Genomic DNA, 18,566 nt, shown 5'->3' on the forward strand with positions numbered 1-18,566 from the left:
TTTCTGTCTAATGGAGGCATGGGTAAATATGTAAATTGATCATGACTTTAGAATGCATTTTTAAAAAGCATATTGCTATAAAAAGCCATGCACGTGAAATGCATTTTTATGCTAACACTTGAATAGAATACATCTGATGGTTAGGAGTTAAGAATGCCAAAGATGCATGTGTGATCTTTGTTATTAATGTTAAGGCTGAGCAATGTTGGAAAACTTGTCTCATAGACTCAATAGGGCCTCTTTTTCCCTCCATACCATCCATTCCCTTATGCCCATCCTCCCAGGCCCTGATTCTGTGCTTCATTGTCACGTTGAACTGATAGTTGTCCTCCACAGTGCTGCCAGAGATTCTCCTAAAATGCCCCTCTATCCTGTGAATAGTCTGACTGAGCTAAGGGACTTGCTAACTACTGCAGCAAGGAGCGGGGAAAGCATTTGTCACCTGTAGATCACATTCATGGAAAGTACTTCCCTTTACAACCCATCCAGTACTGGATAAATCTCAGAGGACTTAATATACATACCTTTTAATGCTCTCTTTTAATCTTTTAATTTGGTACAGCGCATTCTGGCTTCTGCCTTTCTCTCTCATGCCACCTTCATCTCTTTCTGTACCTCCACACCCCTTCCCTCCAGTCATAAAACACTGGATGTGGTCTCTGAGAAGAAATGTGTACTCCTGCACACTGTTCTCTTTAGTGTATTTGTGCCCCTTACCTTTGATCAGCAACTCCCATGCTCTTAACTTGTCCTTTGAGACTCCAGCAAAGCTGTGATCCTCATTCCCGAGCCAACTCATATGTCCCTCCCTTGTCCTTTCCTCTCTCAGCTCTGAGAACACAGACAGATTCTAGTTCACCTCTGTGTCCCCAACTCCTGTCACATAGTCTAACACATAGAAGATGCTCAAGTATTTTTTGAATGAATGCTTGAATGAGCAGACTTGCCATGCATGTGGTGTGTTCCTCCCCGGTGTTATTTCCATTTTAAAATAAGGATACTTTAAAGTCATTGTTTGACCACAGAGAATGAGGATGAACTTTTCCTTCCAAATAAATGTTTATTTGCTTTCTCCTATGACATTAAAGATCTCTAGGAATTACTATGGGGTATGGTCTGAAAGGGACAGACACTTTCCCCCTCTTGGGACATCCCTGCACTAGTTAATATTTCCCCTCTGATTTCCCCTTGACCTGCTCTGTCCGGGTGAGAGGATTCATAGTGCAATAACACAGCAGAGAGAGTAATGGTGTCACAAGTGGATATGGGAAGTTCAGAAGCTGCAGCAACTTTTTGGCTAGAGCTTTCCCTCTCACAGTGTTCATTTTTCCAACTGAATATTGTCAATAGAAAGCACTGCTTTCTACGCAGAAAGGGCGGGCACGGTGGCTCATGCCTCCTGTAATCCCAGCACTTTGGGAGGCCAAGGCAGGTGGATCACCTGAGGTCAGGAGTTCGAGACCAGCCTGGCCAATGTGATGAAACCCCGTCTTTACTAAATATACAAAAATTAGCCGGACGTAGTGGCGGGCGCCTGTAATCCCAGCTACTCAAGAGACTGAGGCAGGAGAATCGCTTGAACCCGGTAGGTGCAGGTTGCAATGAGCCGAGATCGCGCCATTGCACTCCAGCCTGGAGCAAAACTCCATCTCAAAAAAATAATATACAAAAATTAGCTGGATGTTTGGGTGGGCGCCTGTAATCCCGGCTACTCTGGAGGCTGAGGCAGGAGAATCACTTGAACCAGGAGGCAAAGGTTTCAGTGAGCCAAGATCACTGTACTTCATTCCAGCCTGGGCAACAGAGCAATACTCTGTCTCTGGAGGAAAAAAAAAAAAAAAAAAGGGCATTGCCTTTTGCATGCAGAGTTTTTGAGATTTACCTTCCACATCTATTAGAAGAGGACATTATTTTTATTTTATAGGCTTTGTCTACACCATAATCAACCACTAAGTTCATTTAAGTATAGTGAAAATGTCAACAAAGTATTCATTTACACAAAAATATAATGAATTCCATTTTAGGACATGGTATTTAATGCAGTTAAGTAAATTTATTTTGAAATACATTTTGAGTATTTTTAAAGAATGTCTAAAACGTTTAATAACTCCATACACAATGTTTAGAAACAAACATGAACACAGAGAGATTTGTCTGTTGATAAGTAATACGGTCTTGTCCTTTCTCTTTCTTTTTTTTTTTTTTTTTTTTTTTTGAGATAGAGTCTCGCACTGCTGCCCAAGGTGGAGTGCAGTGGAGCGATCTCGGCTCACTGCAACCTCCGCCCTCTGGGCTCAAGCGATTCTCCTGCCTTGGCCTCCCAAGTAGCTGAGATTACAGGCGCCCGCCACCATGCCCAGCTAATTTTTTGTATTTTTAGTAGAGATGGGGTTTCACTATGTTGGCCAGGCTGGTCTCAAACTCCTGACCTCGTGATCCACCCACCTCGGCCTCCCAGAGTGCTGGGATTATAGGTGTGAGCCACTGCACCCAGCTGGTAATTGTCCTTTTTCTAATATTTTATTATTCATTGTAGAATTCGAAAACTACACTAATGCTGTTAAAGTTTTATTAGTATTAGCTTTATTCATCATCCAGTTGTTCATGTTTTGAAGAACCACCATTTGGATGCAGAATGTTTTTGTCCATTTAGAAAGGTCTTACTAGATTTGTAAGATGTTTTGGGTTTAATTTAATTAAATTAATTAATTTATTTATTTATTTTGAGATGGAGTTTCACTCTTATCACCCAGGCTGGAGTGCAATGGTGTGATCTTGGCTCACTGCAACCTCTGCCTCCTGGGTTCAATTGATTCTTCTGCCTCCAGCCTCTCAAGTAGCTGGGATTACAGGTGTGCACCACCATGCCCAACTAAGTTTTGTATTTTTAGTAGAGATGGGGTTTTGCCATATTGGTCGGGTTGGTCTTGAACTCCTGACCTCAGGTGATCTGCCCGCCTCGGCCTCGCAGAGTGGCGTGAGCCACCACATCTGACCTCATTTTATTCTTTTAGAAAATTTAAACATTTTCAGGTTTTTTGTTTTTGTAAAAGTTAGGATTTTTCCTTCAAAACTCCTTTATCACATTTAATAACAATTATCTATTTCTCTATATTTGGTCCTCAAAATTTTCCCAACAGATATTTTGGAATTAGGTTAAATTTATAAAATCTTCATGAATTTTTGCCTTACCAACCTTACAATGAAACATTCTCATTTTATAAATTTATATGGCATTTAAAATGGATATCGACCCTTTTTTAAAAAAGTTAGGTGCCTGTTATGCCTGTGAACAAAGAAGTTTTTCTTTTAAAGGACATATAATACCAAAGTCTTACAAAACCATATTATAAATACTGAAGTCCTAATGAGTACAAGAAACACAACCCTTCAGTTTAGTAGAGTGAATATGAATGTGTATGTCTGTGTGTATACATAAAGATATATATATATGGATTTCTTTGGTTTTCCTTTCAGGTATAGACTTCAGACCGTAAAGTCCTTAGCTGGAGTGAGCCTGATGTTACGGTTACTGTGGGCAAGTTTGAGATGGGATGACATGGCGGCCAAGGCTCCTCCAGGAGGAGGGACTACACGGACAGGTAAGGGGAAGGGGAGTTATTTTCTAATTTAAGTTTAAAAGCCAAAATCACAGGCCAGGCATGGTGGCTCATGCCTGTAATCCCAACACTTTGGGAGGCCGAGGTGGGCGGATCACAAGGTCAAGAGATCGAAACCATCCTGGCCAACGTGGTGAAACCCCGTCTCTACTAAAAATAGAAAAATTAGCTGGACGTGGGTCCCAGCTACTTGGGAGGGTGAGGCAGAAGAATCACTTGAACCCAGGAGGCAGAGGTTGCAGGGAGCTGAGATTGCGTCTCTGCACTCCAGCCTGGCAACAGAGCGAGACTCCGTCTCAAAAAACTTTTAACAAAAAGCTAAAATGACTTGCCTATTCACTTAATTTTAAGTATCTCTGTTTTCTTATTAAAATATAATGTACTGGGCACGGTGGCTCACGCCTGTAATCCCAGCACTTTGGGAGGCTGAGGCGGGCAAATCACAAGGTCAGGCAATCGAGACCATCTTGTCTACCACGGTGAAACCCCGTCTCTACGAAAAATACAAAAAATTAGCCAGGCATGGTGGTGGGTGCCTGTAGTCCCAGCTACTCAGGAGAATGGCATGAACCCGGGAGGTGGAGCTTACAGTGAGCGAAGATCGCGCCACTGCACTCCAGCCTGGGTGACAGAGGGAGACTGTCTCAAAAAATAAAAAATAAAAATAAAATAATAATAATTAAAATATAATGCTTGTATTTTAAAAATACAGTTTTGGCCATGTGTGGTAGCTCTCACCTGTAATCCTAGCACTTTGGGAGGCCAAGGTAGGAGGATCACTTGAGGCCAGGAGTTTGTGACCAGGCTGGGCAACATAATGATACCTTGTCTCTACAAAACTCTAATTAAAAAAGAAAAAAAAATCAACTAGGCCTGGTGACAGGTGTCTATAGTCCCTGCCACTTGGGAGGCTGGGGCCAGGAGGATTGCTTGAGCCAGGAGTTCAAGGTGGCAGTGACTATGGTCCACCAATGTCCTCCAGTCTGGATAACAGAGCAAAACGCTGTCTCACAAAAAAAATTGTTTTCACATACAGCTTTGTTGAAGTTTGGCACATGCTATAAAATCCCAGGGGCCAGGAGGGAAAGTTCAGATTATAAAATGAGTCACTTATGTGTGAACCAGTCTACCTTTTTTTTTTTTTTTTTTTTGAGATGGAGTCTGGCTCTGTCGCCCAGGCTGGAGTGCAGTGGCCGGATCTCAGCTCACTGCAAGCTCCGCCTCCCGGGTTTACACCATTCTCCTGCCTCAGCCTCCCGAGTAGCTGGGACTACAGGCGCCTGCCACCTCGCCCCGCTAGTTTTTTTGTATTTTTTAGTAGAGACGGGGTTTCACCGTGTTCGCCAGGATGGTCTCGATCTCCTGACCTCGTGATCCGCCCGTCTCGGCCTCCCAAAGTGCTGGGATTACAGGCTTGAGCCACCGCGCCCGGCCAGTCTACATTTTTTAAAAGATATTTATTATTGTTTAATTAAAAATTTAAGACTTCTGGAGGCCTGTGCTTGCTGCTTCTGTCCTAGGCTTTTTATTGTTTTGATTGAGTATTTCCACCAGGAGCTCAGCTATACCCAGCAGCATTTTGTTTCATTTAGAAATTTGCAGTGAGGAAGAAGCTCGGTATTGTTGCAGTCTAGCAGTGATCCTGTTAGATGTTAGTGATCCTGTTAATTAGTCAGATGTTTCCAAAAGTTTATTCCATGTGTGTCTTTTTGAAAGCACCAGATGTACCTTTTTAGTCTCTGAGTATTTCAGGTGGTTATTAATACTATGTGAATTAAATCACCATAGAAACATCCGAAACTGAAATCACAACAACAGAAATAATTAAGAGGAGAGATGTTGGTCCTTACGGCATTCGATCTGAATATTGTATCAGGAAAATCATTTGTCCCATTGGAGTTCCAGAAACACCAAAAGGTAAGGAATAGAAGGAATTATATTCTTTCATTATTAACCTGTTAGCCATGTATTTTATGAATTGAAATTTGGGTTTTTTTTTGTTTTTTCTTCTCTCTGTTCACCTTTTAAAAAAGAAATTTTTTACAACTGCCAAATTTTGGAAATGATATTAAAGTAATAAACATAGGAAGATTCTGGTAGACACACATTGATGCCTATAAGCCTTGTTCCAAGCACAGCAAAGGGCTATAATAATACCTCTTGTAGTTAAGATGTGAGACATTGCCTGACCACAGACCAGCAGCTCCTAGAGAGCAGCCATCTCGTCTGTCTGGTTTGTTCAAGTCCTGGTAACTAGTACCGAGTCTAATATGTAAGTGGGTCAATAAAGATTTCTTAAGGATTAAAACTATTGTGAAATACTTCAGTGCTCAAGCTAGAGATAATCTAAGAGGCATAAAGAGTTACTCAAGAAATGTTTATAGAGCACCAGTACAATACGCACTGGGTGGCAAATACATAGAAGAATGAAATTTGGCCCCTAATCTCAAGGAAGCAAAGAAAAGCTTATAGTATTATAATATCAGTGTTATATGTGTTGCAATAAGATAAGAGAGTAATGTTGGAAAAGAAGATTAACACTTTTATAGATAATTATGAATGCTTAGAAAATTCATGAGAATTAAAAGTATTAGCACTAATAGGAGTTCATTGTAGTATCCAAATTGAAAATATATAAAGTCCATGTTATTTTATGTAAACAATAAAAATGTTTAGGAGAAAACCTAGTAAGAAATGTATAAAAAGGCCAGGTTCAGTGGCTCACACCTGTAATTCCAGGACATTGGGAGGCCAAGACAGGTGGATTACTTGAGCCCAGGAGTTCAAGCCCAGCCTAGACAATGTAGTGAAACCCCATCCCTACAAAACATACAGAAGTTACAAAAATACTGGTAACGTGCATGCCTGTAGTCCCAGCTTCTCAGGAGGCTGAGGCCCGAGAATCACTTGAGCCTGGGAGGTGGAGGTTGCAGTGAGCTGAGATGGCACCACTTCACTCCAGTCTGGGCAACAGATTGAGACTCCATGTCAAAAAAAAGAAAAGAAAAGAAAAGAAATACAGGCCGGGCATGTGGCTCAAGCTTATAGTCCCAGCACTTTGGGAGGCTGAGGCGGGCACTTGACTTGAGATCAGGAGTTTGAGACCAGCCTGGCCAGCATAGCAAAACTGCGTCTCTACTGAAAATACCAAAAATTAGCCGGGTATGGTGGTGCACACTTGTAGTCCCAGCTACTTGGAAGGGTGAAGTGGGAGAATCACTTATACCCAGAAGGCAGAAGTTGCAGTTCGCCAAGATTGTGCCCCTGCATTCTAGCGTGGGCAACAGAGTGAGGCACTGTCTCCAAATAAATAAATAAATAAAAAGATAATGTCCTTAGATAGAAACATAGTGTTTTTATAAAAGTTACCTCTCCCCAAATGTATACACTTAATTTTTGAAACTTGATTAAATTAACTTGGGAGTTCTTGGAGAATAACCTTTTTGAAAAGAGCACTAATGAAGCAACACCTGTTCCTAGTGGATGATAAATTTTAGCTTAATTAAAACAGCAGCCAGGCGCAGTGGCTCACGCCTGTAATTCCATCACTTTGGGAGGCCGAGGCGGGTGGGTCATTTGAGGTCAGGAGTTCAAGACCAGCCTGGCCAACATGGTGAAATCCGTCTCTACTGAAAATACAAAAATTAGCTGGATGTGGTATTACACACCTGTAGTCCCAGCTACTTGGGAGGCTGAGGCATGAGAATTGGTAAACCCAGGATGGGGGTATTGCAGTGAGCTGAGGTCACACCACTGTACTCCAGCCTGGGCAACAGAGTGAGATTCTGTCTCCAAAAAAAAAAAAAAAAAAAAAAATCACAGGGTCATCCTGGCACAGAAAGAGCTCTGTTGATGGGCAGAGAAACAGATGGAAGATGTCCCTGACAGGCCTTCAGTCTCCTTGACCCCACAGCCTTTGATGCAAACCACTGCAGCCCCCTAAAATCACTTTTCTTTGATTTGTATCCCTTTGTACGATTCAGGTCCTGCTACCATTTCTGTTTCCTTCTGCTGCTTCCTTGTGATTGAATATATGGGAAGGTTCAATGCTTGTCCCTCCCTACTTTTTATTTTTTAAATCTTTTTATGAGGAGATTTTATCTATTCTTAGGTTTCAGATCTCCCCTTTATATTGGTAACTCTCAAATCCCCCTTCTGTATGCGGTGATAGGGAAACACATATTGTACACCCAAGTGTGAGAAGAACATGCTAGTCTTTTGTAGGAAGTTGAATTCGTGTTGGGGTCTGGAGGATGAATTGACATTAGTCAGATGAGCAGTGGGGGCTAGGAATAGTGCTCCAAGTAGAAGAAACAGGTTGTATAAAGGCTAATAAGCCTTTTATTTTGGGGGTCAGCAAACCACAGCCCATGAGCCTTGGCCTACCCTGCTTTGATAAATGAAATTTGATTGGAACACAGCCACATTTACTCACTTATGTGTTGTCTTTGGCTGCTTTCATGATACAAAGGCACAGCTGAGTAGCTGCAGCAGAGACCATCTGGCAATTTAAGAGGAAAAGTTTGCCAACCACTATTTTTCATGATAGAAGATGCCAGAAGTACTTTAATTTTAGAAGCAATATTGCTTAAAATACTCTGATTTCCTTTCCAAAGAAACACCTACACCTCAGAGGAAAGGCCTTCGATCAAGTGCACTGCGGCCAAAGAGACCAGAAACGCCCAAGCAAACTGGCCCTGTTATTATTGAAACCTGGGTAGCAGAAGAAGAGCTGGAATTGTGGGAGATCAGGGCATTTGCTGAGAGGTAAGGAAATGGTTAATACCTGGTCAACTCTTTGAAGATTTTATCACTTCAGAATCAGGAAATTACTTTTTTTTTTTTTTTTTGAGACAGGATCTTGCTCTGTCACCCAGGCTGGAGTGCAGTGACACAATCTTGGCTCACTGCAACCTCTGCCTCCCAGACTCAAGTGATCCTCCCCCCTCAGCCTCCCCAGTACCTAGGGCTATAGGTGCATGATACCAGGCCCAGCTAATGTTTGTAGTTTTTGTACAGAGATGGGGTTTTGCTGTGTTGTTCAGGCTGATCTTGAACTCCTGGGCTCAAGCGATCCACCCAACTTGGCCTCCCAAAGTGCTGGGATTACAGGCATGAGCTACCCTACCTGGGGTGAAAGAATTATCAGTTTAATCGTTTATTCAGTGCAGTAAAGTCCTAGCTTGACTTTACTCCACCTTTGATTTTAAGTGCTAGCGGTGAATAGTTTAGTAAGGTCCTCTCTCTCTCTTTTTTTTTTTTTTTGAGACAGAGTCTTGCTCTGTCAGCTAGGCTGGAGTGCAGTGGCGCGATCTCAGCTTACTGCAACCTCTGCCTCCCAGATTGAAGCAATTCTCCTGCCTCAGCCTCCCAAGTAGCTGGGAGTACAGGCATGTGCCACCACGCCTGGCCAACTTTTTTTTTTTCCCCCCAAGACGGAGTCTCGCTCTGTCACCCAGGCTGGAGTGCAGTGGCGCAGTCTCGGCTCACTGCAAACTCCACCTCCGAAGTTCAAGCAGTTCTCCTGCCTCAGCCAGACAGCCACCACCACGCCTGGCTAATTTTTTATATTTTTAGTAGAGATGGGTCGAACTCCTGACCTCAAGCAATCCACCTGCCTCGGCCTCCTAAAATGCTGGGATTTGCAGGCATGAGCCACCGCACCCGGCCTGAGCCACTGTGCCCGGCCCTGGCTAACATTTGTATTTTTAGTAGAGATGGGGTTTCACCATGTTGGCCAGGCTGGTCTTGAACTCTTGACCTCAAGTGATCTGCCTGCCTTGGCCTCCCACAGTGCTGGGATTATAGGCATGAGCCACCTCACACAGCCAAATGTTTTATTTTTAAATTGAGATAATATCATACCTTTGTATGATGTGAAAACCAGATTTCACTTATATTAGATGTTAGATGCCTAATAGGGTAGTTTCTGATAAGTTTCTCCTTTTTTTCCTGCAGAGTGGAGAAAGAAAAGGCACAAGCAGTTGAGCAACAGGCTAAGGTTAGTGAACAGAAGAAGGCAGAGGACATCAAGGCCCAAATGGAGGCTCTTTCAAAACAGCAGCTCTTGACTTCCCATCAACTGGGGGAGTTGGTCCTGGTCCCACTTGACAACATACATACATTTTTTAGCCAAATTCATGCACACCCATGCACAGTAATGATACATTCTTGTGGGTTTTGGTGATTATTTTTTTGAGAGAGTGTCTCACTATCACCCAGGCTGGAGTAGATCACAGCTTACCGAGCCTTGACCTCTCTAGTTCAAGCTATCCTCCCACCTCAGCCTCCCTAGTAGTTGGGACTACAGGCACACACCATCATGCCCAGCTAATGTTTGTATCTTTTGTAGAGATAGGGCTTCGCCATGTTCCCCAGGCTGGTCTCAAACTCCTGGACTCAAGCGATCCACCTGCCTCAGCCTCCCAAAGTGCTGGAATTTTAGGTGTGAGCCATTGCACCCATCCAGGGTTTTTTTTTTTTTTTTTAAGTGTATCTCATGTATATCTTATTGTCATTATTTGAAAACAGCTCTGTGGATACACCAAGCTGTGGTTTTGTAAAAAGTATACCTATCTGGAGGACATCTGAAATAAGATTTCTATTATTTATTATCTTTAGAGTTTCATGAGTAATTTCTGAAAATAATTTTTTCTTGTGAATTTCCAATCTGGAAGATTTCTGTGATCTATGAAAAAGCAAATTATACTAAAACTCCATAAGAGTTTGTTGTAATTGATTATTATAAAGTTAATGATGGTTTCTTGGTGTTTTCATACTATAAATAATGTGCCAGGGCCAGACGCAGTGGCTTATGCCTGTAGTCCTAGCACTTTTGGAAGTCTAAGGCAGGAGGATCCCTTGAGTCCAGGGGTTTGAGACCAGCCTGGGCAACATAGGGAGACCCTGTCTCTAATAAAAAAACCAAATTTTAAAAATAAAAATACAATGTGCTATATGTGCCTAAACATTGAGGACCTGAATAAAAGATATAACCACTTACTCTATTGAGAAAATACTCTAAAAGTTTTTACCAACTTCAGTATATAAACATTGAGGATACAGGTGAATAGCTATATCTATATACAGTATTATTAACATAGTCGTACATAACTATTTAAAAATCACATATAAACCAAATTATTTGTTTCAAACCAGTTTTCCCTAGCATTTTATAAAACATTTTTTCAAACTCTTATGTATCTTTCAGTTTACTATAAGTCCTTATCTTCACTTACATCAAAGTTTGAGATGATAGCACTTTTGGGTTCTATGTATGATGCTATCTGTCATAGGAAATCGATCACTAAACCCAAATATCTATAACAACTGGCTAGTTGTATTTTTTAAAATTTTATTGGGTGTGTTTTCTCATCTTTGCAATGTAACCTAATGTATTACTTTTTTTTTCTTTCTTTCTTTTTTAAACAGGGTCTCACTCTCTTGCCCAGGCTGCTGGAGTGCAGTGGCACAATCATGGCTCACTACATTCTCCATCTCCTGGGCTCAAGTAATCCACCCACCTCAGCTTCCCAAGTAACTGGGACTACAGGCGTGCACCACCATGCCTGACTGATTTTTGTAGTTTTTGGAGAGAGAGGACTTTTGCCATATTGCCCAGGCTAGTCTTGAACTCGTGAGCTCAAGCGATCTGCCCACCTAGGCCTCCCAAAGTGCTGGGATTACAGGCAGGCACCACTGCATTTGGCCGTAATATACTTTAAAAAAAAAAAAATTTTTAGGCCGGGCGCGGTGGCTCAAGCCTGTAATCCCAGCACTTTGGGAGGCCGAGACGGGTGGATCACGAGGTCAGGAGATCGAGATCATCCTGGCTAACACGGTGAAACCCCGTCTCTACTAAGAAATAAAAAAAAACTAGCCGGGCGAGGTGGTGGGCGCCTGTAGTCCCAGCTACTCGGGAGGCTGAGGCCGGAGAATGGCGTGAACCCGGGAGGCGGAGCTTGCAGTGAGCTGAGATCCGGCCACTGCACTCCAGCCTGGGAGACAGAGCGAGACTCCGTCTCAAAAAAAAAAAAAAAAAAAAAAAAAAATTTTGACGCTCTGTCGCCCAGGCTGGAGTGCAATGGTGCACTCTAGGCTCACTGCAAGCTCCGCCTCCCGGGTTCACGCCATTCTCCTGCCTCAGCCTCCCGAGTAACTGGGACTACACGTGCCCGCCACCAGGCCTGGCTAATTTTTTGTATTTTTAGTAGAGACGGGGTTTCACTGTGTTAGCCAGGATGATCTCAAACGCCTGACCTTGTGATCCGCCTGCCTCAGCCTCTCAAAGTGCTGAGATTACAGGGGTGAGCCACCGTGCCCAGCCAATATATTACTTTTTTTTTTTTTTTTTTTTTTTTTTTTTTTTTGAGACGGAGTCTCGCTCTGTCACCCAGGCTGGAGTACAGTGGCCGGATCTCAGCTCACTGCAAGCTCTGTCTCCCAGGTTTATGCCATTCTCCTGCCTCAGCCTCCCGAGTAGCTGGGACTATAGGTGCCCGCCACCTCGCCCGGCTAGTTTTTTTGTATTTTTAGTAGAGACGGGGTTTCACTGTGTTAGCCAGGATGGTCTCGATCTCCTGACCTCGTGATCCGCCTGTCTCGGCCTCCCAAAGTGCTGGGATTACAGGCTTGAGCCACCGCGCCCGGCCAATATATTACTTTTAAAAGTCTATTTTAAATGATTATTTATGAAGATAGCTAACACTTCAGCTTTGAAGGCATATCCTCCAATAAATGAGTACTAATATATCTGTTCTATTTCTTTGCCTCCTTTTTTTTTTTTTTTTTTTTTTTTTTAGGAGATAGGATCTTGCTCTGTTGCTGAGGCTGGAGTGTAGTGGTGAGATCATAACTCATTGTAACTTTGAATTCCCAGGCTTAAGGTGATCCTCCGGCCTCAGCCTCCTGAGTAGCTGGAGCTGCAAACACACTACCACACCCACCTTTGCCTCCCTCTTTTTTTTTTTTTCTTCTTTCTTTTCTTTAACTGATTTAATCAGGTGATGTCTCTAAGAGTTGAAAACTAAACTCTTTTTCTTCTGAGGAATGAGGAATTGTGTAAAGTGCTTTATATTATATTCAGGTATATAGGATAGGTACAAAAGTAGTCCTAAAAAAATTGGATGTGATGTCATAGGTGAGCAGTTTGCAAAGGCAGGAGATAGTGGTGCAGCATTGGAATTTGATTTTAGCAGACATCCCAGCGTCACCCTTAACTAGCTCTGTGGCCTTGGGCCAGTTCCACAACCTCTCTAGTCTCTGTTTCCTCAGCTTATAAGATAATGAAGGTAAAGCATCTGCCACCAGGTTTGCAATAAATTTCACCTGTTGTTTTACATGTGTATGGTCATCACACCACTGTTGATAAGCTGTTAGAAAAGTTTAGCAATCTGTAATAAAGGATATACAGAATATCTTTAATAACTAGTTTAAAAGATCATATTGTACAACTCTGTATAGTATAAAGTATTTTTCTATAAAAATATTTGTATAAGAAGTCTAGGAAAACTATAATTTTCAGCCTGCTTGATTGCAGATTTGCCAACTTTAATAATAGTGTCATTAACTATTGACATGCTTTTTATAGTTGGATAAATTAACATTACAGTGAAACAGAAACCTTTCACAGCTCCATTTGTTCTCAGCTCTGAATCTCAACACTGAGCAGCATGGTGTTTCTGTCTCCAGTAAGATTACCCACATCTCTGTTGTTTTCAGTCTGAAACCTTGGATATTTGTACAAGCCAGAAAAACTTGATAAAATATTTTCTTCTATGAACAGCTTAGTACTTTTAATGTAATATATGTGGTATAGAGATATGAAAATACTGCCTTCATAGATAGGTACCTTGGAGGAATTAAATATATGAGCCGGGTGCGGTGGCTCACGCCTGTAATCTCAGCACTTTGGGAGGCCGAGGTGGGCGGATCACAAGGTCAGTAGATCAAGACCATCCTGGCTAACACGGTGAAACCCGTCTCTACTAAAAATACAAAAAATTACTCGGGGGCGTGGCGGGTGCCTGTGGTCCCAGCTACTCTGGAGGCTGAGGCAGGAGAATGGCATGAAACCCGGGAGGCAGAGTTTGCAGTGAGCCGAGATCGTGCCACTGCACTCCAGCCTGAGCGACAGAGTGAGACTCTGTCTCAAAAAATATATATGTGTATGTAGCCTTCATCAAGAAATTAAATTCAGGTTTGTTTGTTTTTTGTTTTTTTTTAAGAGATGGAGTCACTCTGTCACCAAGGTTGGAGTGCAGTGGCATGATCTCAGCTTACTGTAACCTCTGCTACCCGGATTCAAGCAATTCTTCTACCTCAACCTCCCGAGTAGTTAGAATTACAGGCACGAGCCACAGTGCTCGGCTAATTTTTGTATTTTTTGTAGAAGTGGAGTTTCACTATATTGGCCAGGCTGGTCTCGAACTCCTGACCTCAGGTGATCTGCCCACCTCAGTCTCCCAGAGTGCTAGGATTACAGGTGTGAGCCACCGCAGCCAGCCATAAATAAGGGTAAATTTATATGGGCATATATTTTTGGAAGTAAAATATTTCAGAAATGTAGTGGAATTAAGGTGAGAGAAATTGTGGACTCGTAGAATCGTATTGTTTTTATTTAGAACTATTTTGATTAATGTTTCCTCTCTCTCACTTTTTTAGAAACGACTGGAGCAGCAGAAGCCAACAGTGATTGCAACTTCCACTACTTCCCCAACGAACAGTACAACCAGTACCATCTCTCCAGCACAGAAGGTTATGGTGGCCCCCATAAGTGGCTCAGTTACAACTGGAACCAAAATGGTACTAACTACTAAAGTTGGATCTCCAGCTACAGTAACATTCCAACAAAACAAGAACTTTCATCAAACCTTTGCTACGTGGGTTAAGCAAGGCCAGTCAAATTCAGGTATACAACTATGATTAAGTAAAAGATTACTTTGGTTCAGGAAAAAGAATTTTCAACCTTTTAGCTACTGAAATGAAACATTTTTTTAGAAGATTGTTTTTCTTTTGCAGCCAGTTGATCAAACAAGCTGTAACAGTTGGTTTGTTACAAATAATGTTCATAATATTACATTAGCAAACTCCTCTCTTACATTATTTCACTTTCAACATTTACATAGTTCACTTTGAGTGGAGAGGAATGTTTTTATTAAAAATACAAAATGAGCCACATTTCATGCATTGGTGCCCGTTCCTAGAAGTCACTACGTTGCTGGTTATTTTAAATCTAAAGCTTATTAAATGTCTTATACCCCATTAGCCACCAGCACAGCTGCCACATCTGCTACAACCATTGCCAGCACAGGTCAGACGTTCCAAATTACAGGCAATCCAGTCACTATGGCAGGAAAAGTAATTACCAAACTGCCACTTCCTGCAAACAGCAAGATTGTCGCTGTAAATGTGCCAGCAACACAAGGAGGTAAGGGAAATGTGAAGAGTTTTAATTCACATTTGCCAGATCATACTGTTGCCATTATTTTTCATCTCCTTTTCACTGATTTCAGTCCTCGGATCTCACATTCTATGTAGCCCACTATAAAACCCTGCCACACGTAGTTTCTCCTCAACAACCGAGCAACACGTAATGCTTTCTAATAAAGTGACAGTTTTTAATTATGGCTTCATCTTTTTTTAAGGCGTTGTTCAAGTACAGCAGAAAGTCCTGGGTATCATTCCATCAAGTACAGGTACCAGTCAGCAAACCTTTACTTCATTCCAGCCCAGGACAGCAACAGTCACAATTAGACCCAATACCTCAGGCTCTGGAGGAACCACAAGCAATTCACAAGTAAGAATTCTTACCGACTTACTTGGTTTGATGTGTTGAGCACATCACATTGTTTTTATAATGGCTTCTTCCAAGATTAATCCAACTCAGTTTCCTTTGCCTATTACTGCATCTGTGACAGAGTACTGATTAGGAAAAAAATCTGTTATATTTCTGATAAGTGAAAATGATACATGAAGTTTTAATATTTAACATTTAGTTAATGACACATAAGTATGGTTTATGAAGAAGAATAATTGCTTTCTAGGATTTTATAAAGAACATTTTTTTATGTAAAACAGTGGACAGCACTAGACCACCCAAGGAAGTGTGCTGTGTAGGCTCGCTAAGAAATCAAATTTAAAATCTGGACCAGGCGCGGCGGCTCACGCCTGTAATCCGAACACTTTGGGAGGTCAAGGCGGGCAGATCACTTGGGCTCAGGAATTCAAGGCCAGCCTGGGCAACACGGCAAAACCCCGTCTCTACAAAAAATACAGAAATTAGCCAAGCGTGATGGTGCTCACCTGTAGTCCCAGCACCTCAGGAGGCTGAGGTGGGAGGGTGACTTGAGCCTGGGAAGGGAAGGCTGCAGTGAGCTGAGATTGTGCCACCGCACTCTAACCTGGGCAATAGAGCCAGACCTTGTCTAAAAAAAAAATTTAAAAAGTAATCTACAGTACTGTTAACTAGTTTGTTATCAGCTGATATGTACACATATTAGATACATCATTTCTTTTTTTAAGACAGAGTTTCAGTCTTGTTGCCCAGGCCAGGAGCAGTGGCATGATCTCAGCTCTCTGCAACCTCTGCCTCCTGAGTTCAAGCGATTCTCCTGCCTCAGCCTCCCAAGTAGCTGGTATTACAGGCGCCCACCATCACGCCTGGCTAATTTTGTTTGGTTTTTTTTTTTTTTTTTTGAGACAGAGTCTCGCTCTGTCACCCAGGCCAGAGTGCAGTGGTGCAATCTCGGCTCACTGCAAGCTCCGCTTCCCGGGTTTACGTCATTCTCCTGCCTCAGCCTCCCGAGTAGCTGGGACTACAGGCGCCCACCACCTCGCCCGGCTAGTTTTTTGTACTTTTTAGTAGAGACGGGGTTTCACCGTGTTAGCCAGGATGGTCTCGATCTCCTGACCTCGTGATCCACCCGTCTCGGCCTCCCAAAGTGCTGGGATTACAGGCTTGAGCCACCGCGCCCGGCCTAATTTTGTATTTTTATTAGAGACGGGGTTTTACCATGTTGGTCAGGATGGTCTCAAACTCCTGACCTCAGGTGATCCACCTGCCTCGGCCTCCCGAAGTGCTGGAATTACAGGTGTGAGCCCCCGCACCTGGCCCAGATACGTAATTTCTTTGTTACTAGTATGGAAAAGACTTAAAGTTTTGTAAACTAGTATTACGGAAAAGGTTTAAAATTTTAAATTTTTGAAAATGTTCTGAACCTAACTATAGAACTGAAAATAACATACTTTCTAGTTTCCCTTTTAGACGGAGTCTCGCTCTGTCACCCAGGCTGGAGTGCAGTGACGCGACCTCAGCTCACTGCAAGCTCCGCCTCCCGGGTTCACGCCATTCTCCTGGTCTCGATCGCCTGACCTTGTGATCTGCCCTCCTTGATCTTACAAAGTGCTAGGATTACAAGCGTGAGCCACTGCACCTGGCCCTGGTTTCCCCTTTAAAACTATGAAAGGGCCAGGGACAGTAGCTCACGCCTGTAATGCCAGCACTTTGGGAGGCTGAGGCGAGAGGATCACTTAAGGCCAGGAGTTCGAGAACAACCTAAACAAAATGGCAAAACCCTATCTCTACTAAAAATACAAAAAATTGGCTGGACATGGTGGCACGCACCTGTAGTCCCAGCTATTCCCAGCTACTTGGGAGGATAAGGGATGAGAATTGCTTGAACCCACAAGGCAGAGGCCACCACGAGCTGAGATGGAGCCACTGCACTGCAGTCTGAGTGACACAGTGAGACTCTGTCTCAAAAAAAAAAAGAGTTAGAAGATTCGCCGGGCCAGGTGCGGTGGCTCATGCCTGTAATCCCAGCACTTTGGGAAGCCAAGGTGGGCGGATCACGAAGTCAAGAGATCGAGACCATCCTGGTCAATATGATGAAACCCCGTCTCTACTAAAAATACAAAAATTAGCTGGGTGTGGTTGGCACACACCTGTAGTCCCAGCTACTCAGGAGGCTGAGGCAGGAGAATTGCTTGAACCCGGGAGGTGGAGGTTGCAGGGAGCCGAGATCACGCCACTGTACTCCAACCTGGGTGAAAGAGCGAGAATCTGTGTCTAAATAAGTAAATAAATAAATAAGCGAGACTCTATCTCTAAATAAGTGAATGAATGAATGAATGAATGAACGAACGAACGAACGAACGAACGAACGAACGAATGATTAGCCAGACATGGTGCCATTCACCCATAGTCCTAGCTTCTTGGGAGGCTGAGGCAGGAGGATTGCTTAAGCCCAAGAGTGAGCCAGGCTGCAGTGAACTGTGATTGCATCACTGCATTCCATCTTGGGCAACAGAGTGAGACCCTATCTTTAAAATAAATAAATAAATAATTTTTTTAAAACTGTGAAAGAAAATAGGGTTTCTGATCTTCCTGTTATATTCTGTGGGTTACGGGCATGATCTGGAGCTTACAGAAAGTGGGACTCCACATTGTCCTGTGAGCACTAGTTACAGAGCACAGCCCCACTGGCATGTGTTCCTTCCTTTTAGTCCTCAGGCTATTTTTTTGTATTAGTGGCAGGGAATTTTGTATGATAGCATTTGAATTAAGTTTTCTTTCCTCAAAATTCCATCTTTATTCTGATGTTTAATACAATTTAAAATGTAATGTTCAAGAGCCCCTGTCATTTCTGTAAACATTTTTATTAATGTAGAGTATTTAAAGATCTTGGATTCTAAGTCCATTATACTTTAATCTTTTTAAAGCATTTTAATTTATTGCTCTTCGTGTCATTTATAGGTAATCACAGGGCCTCAGATTCGCCCTGGTATGACCGTGATTAGAACACCACTCCAACAGTCAACACTAGGAAAAGCAATTATTCGAACACCTGTGATGGTACAGCCAGGTATTTATCCATCCAGCATTATCATTTTACATCTGAACAGCCAGTCTAGGAAATATGTAATTATCTGCATTTGGCACTACAT

At 42.6% G+C, this 18,566-nt stretch overlaps 1 protein-coding gene across 21 annotated transcripts in view; it reads left to right on the plus strand.

Moving 5' to 3' along the window:
- BPTF (bromodomain PHD finger transcription factor) overlaps positions 1-18,566 on the plus strand; it is a 150,206-nt gene that overhangs the window by 88,196 nt on the left and 43,444 nt on the right. For 15 of the 21 annotated variants that reach the window (XR_004179290.1, XR_004179289.1, XR_004179292.1 and 12 more), the window contains 8 exons: positions 3,478-3,602; positions 5,409-5,537; positions 8,237-8,387; positions 9,579-9,621; positions 14,283-14,529; positions 14,887-15,048; positions 15,266-15,417; positions 18,376-18,484. Coding sequence is in view for 17 of the 21 variants with exons in the window: in XM_031657147.1 (XP_031513007.1) it covers positions 3,478-3,602; positions 5,409-5,537; positions 8,237-8,387; positions 9,579-9,621; positions 14,283-14,529; positions 14,887-15,048; positions 15,266-15,417; positions 18,376-18,484 (1,118 nt within the window). In the remaining 4 variants the exon portion in view is untranslated. The remainder of the gene's footprint in view (positions 1-3,477; positions 3,603-5,408; positions 5,538-8,236; positions 8,388-9,578; positions 9,622-14,282; positions 14,530-14,886; positions 15,049-15,265; positions 15,418-18,375; positions 18,485-18,566) is intronic. The other 6 variants (XM_031657153.1, XM_031657139.1, XM_031657145.1 and 3 more) reach the window with 1 other exon arrangement.

Source organism: Papio anubis, chromosome 17, assembly GCF_008728515.1.
Source record: "Papio anubis isolate 15944 chromosome 17, Panubis1.0, whole genome shotgun sequence".
NCBI classification, from domain to species: domain Eukaryota; kingdom Metazoa; phylum Chordata; class Mammalia; order Primates; family Cercopithecidae; genus Papio; species Papio anubis.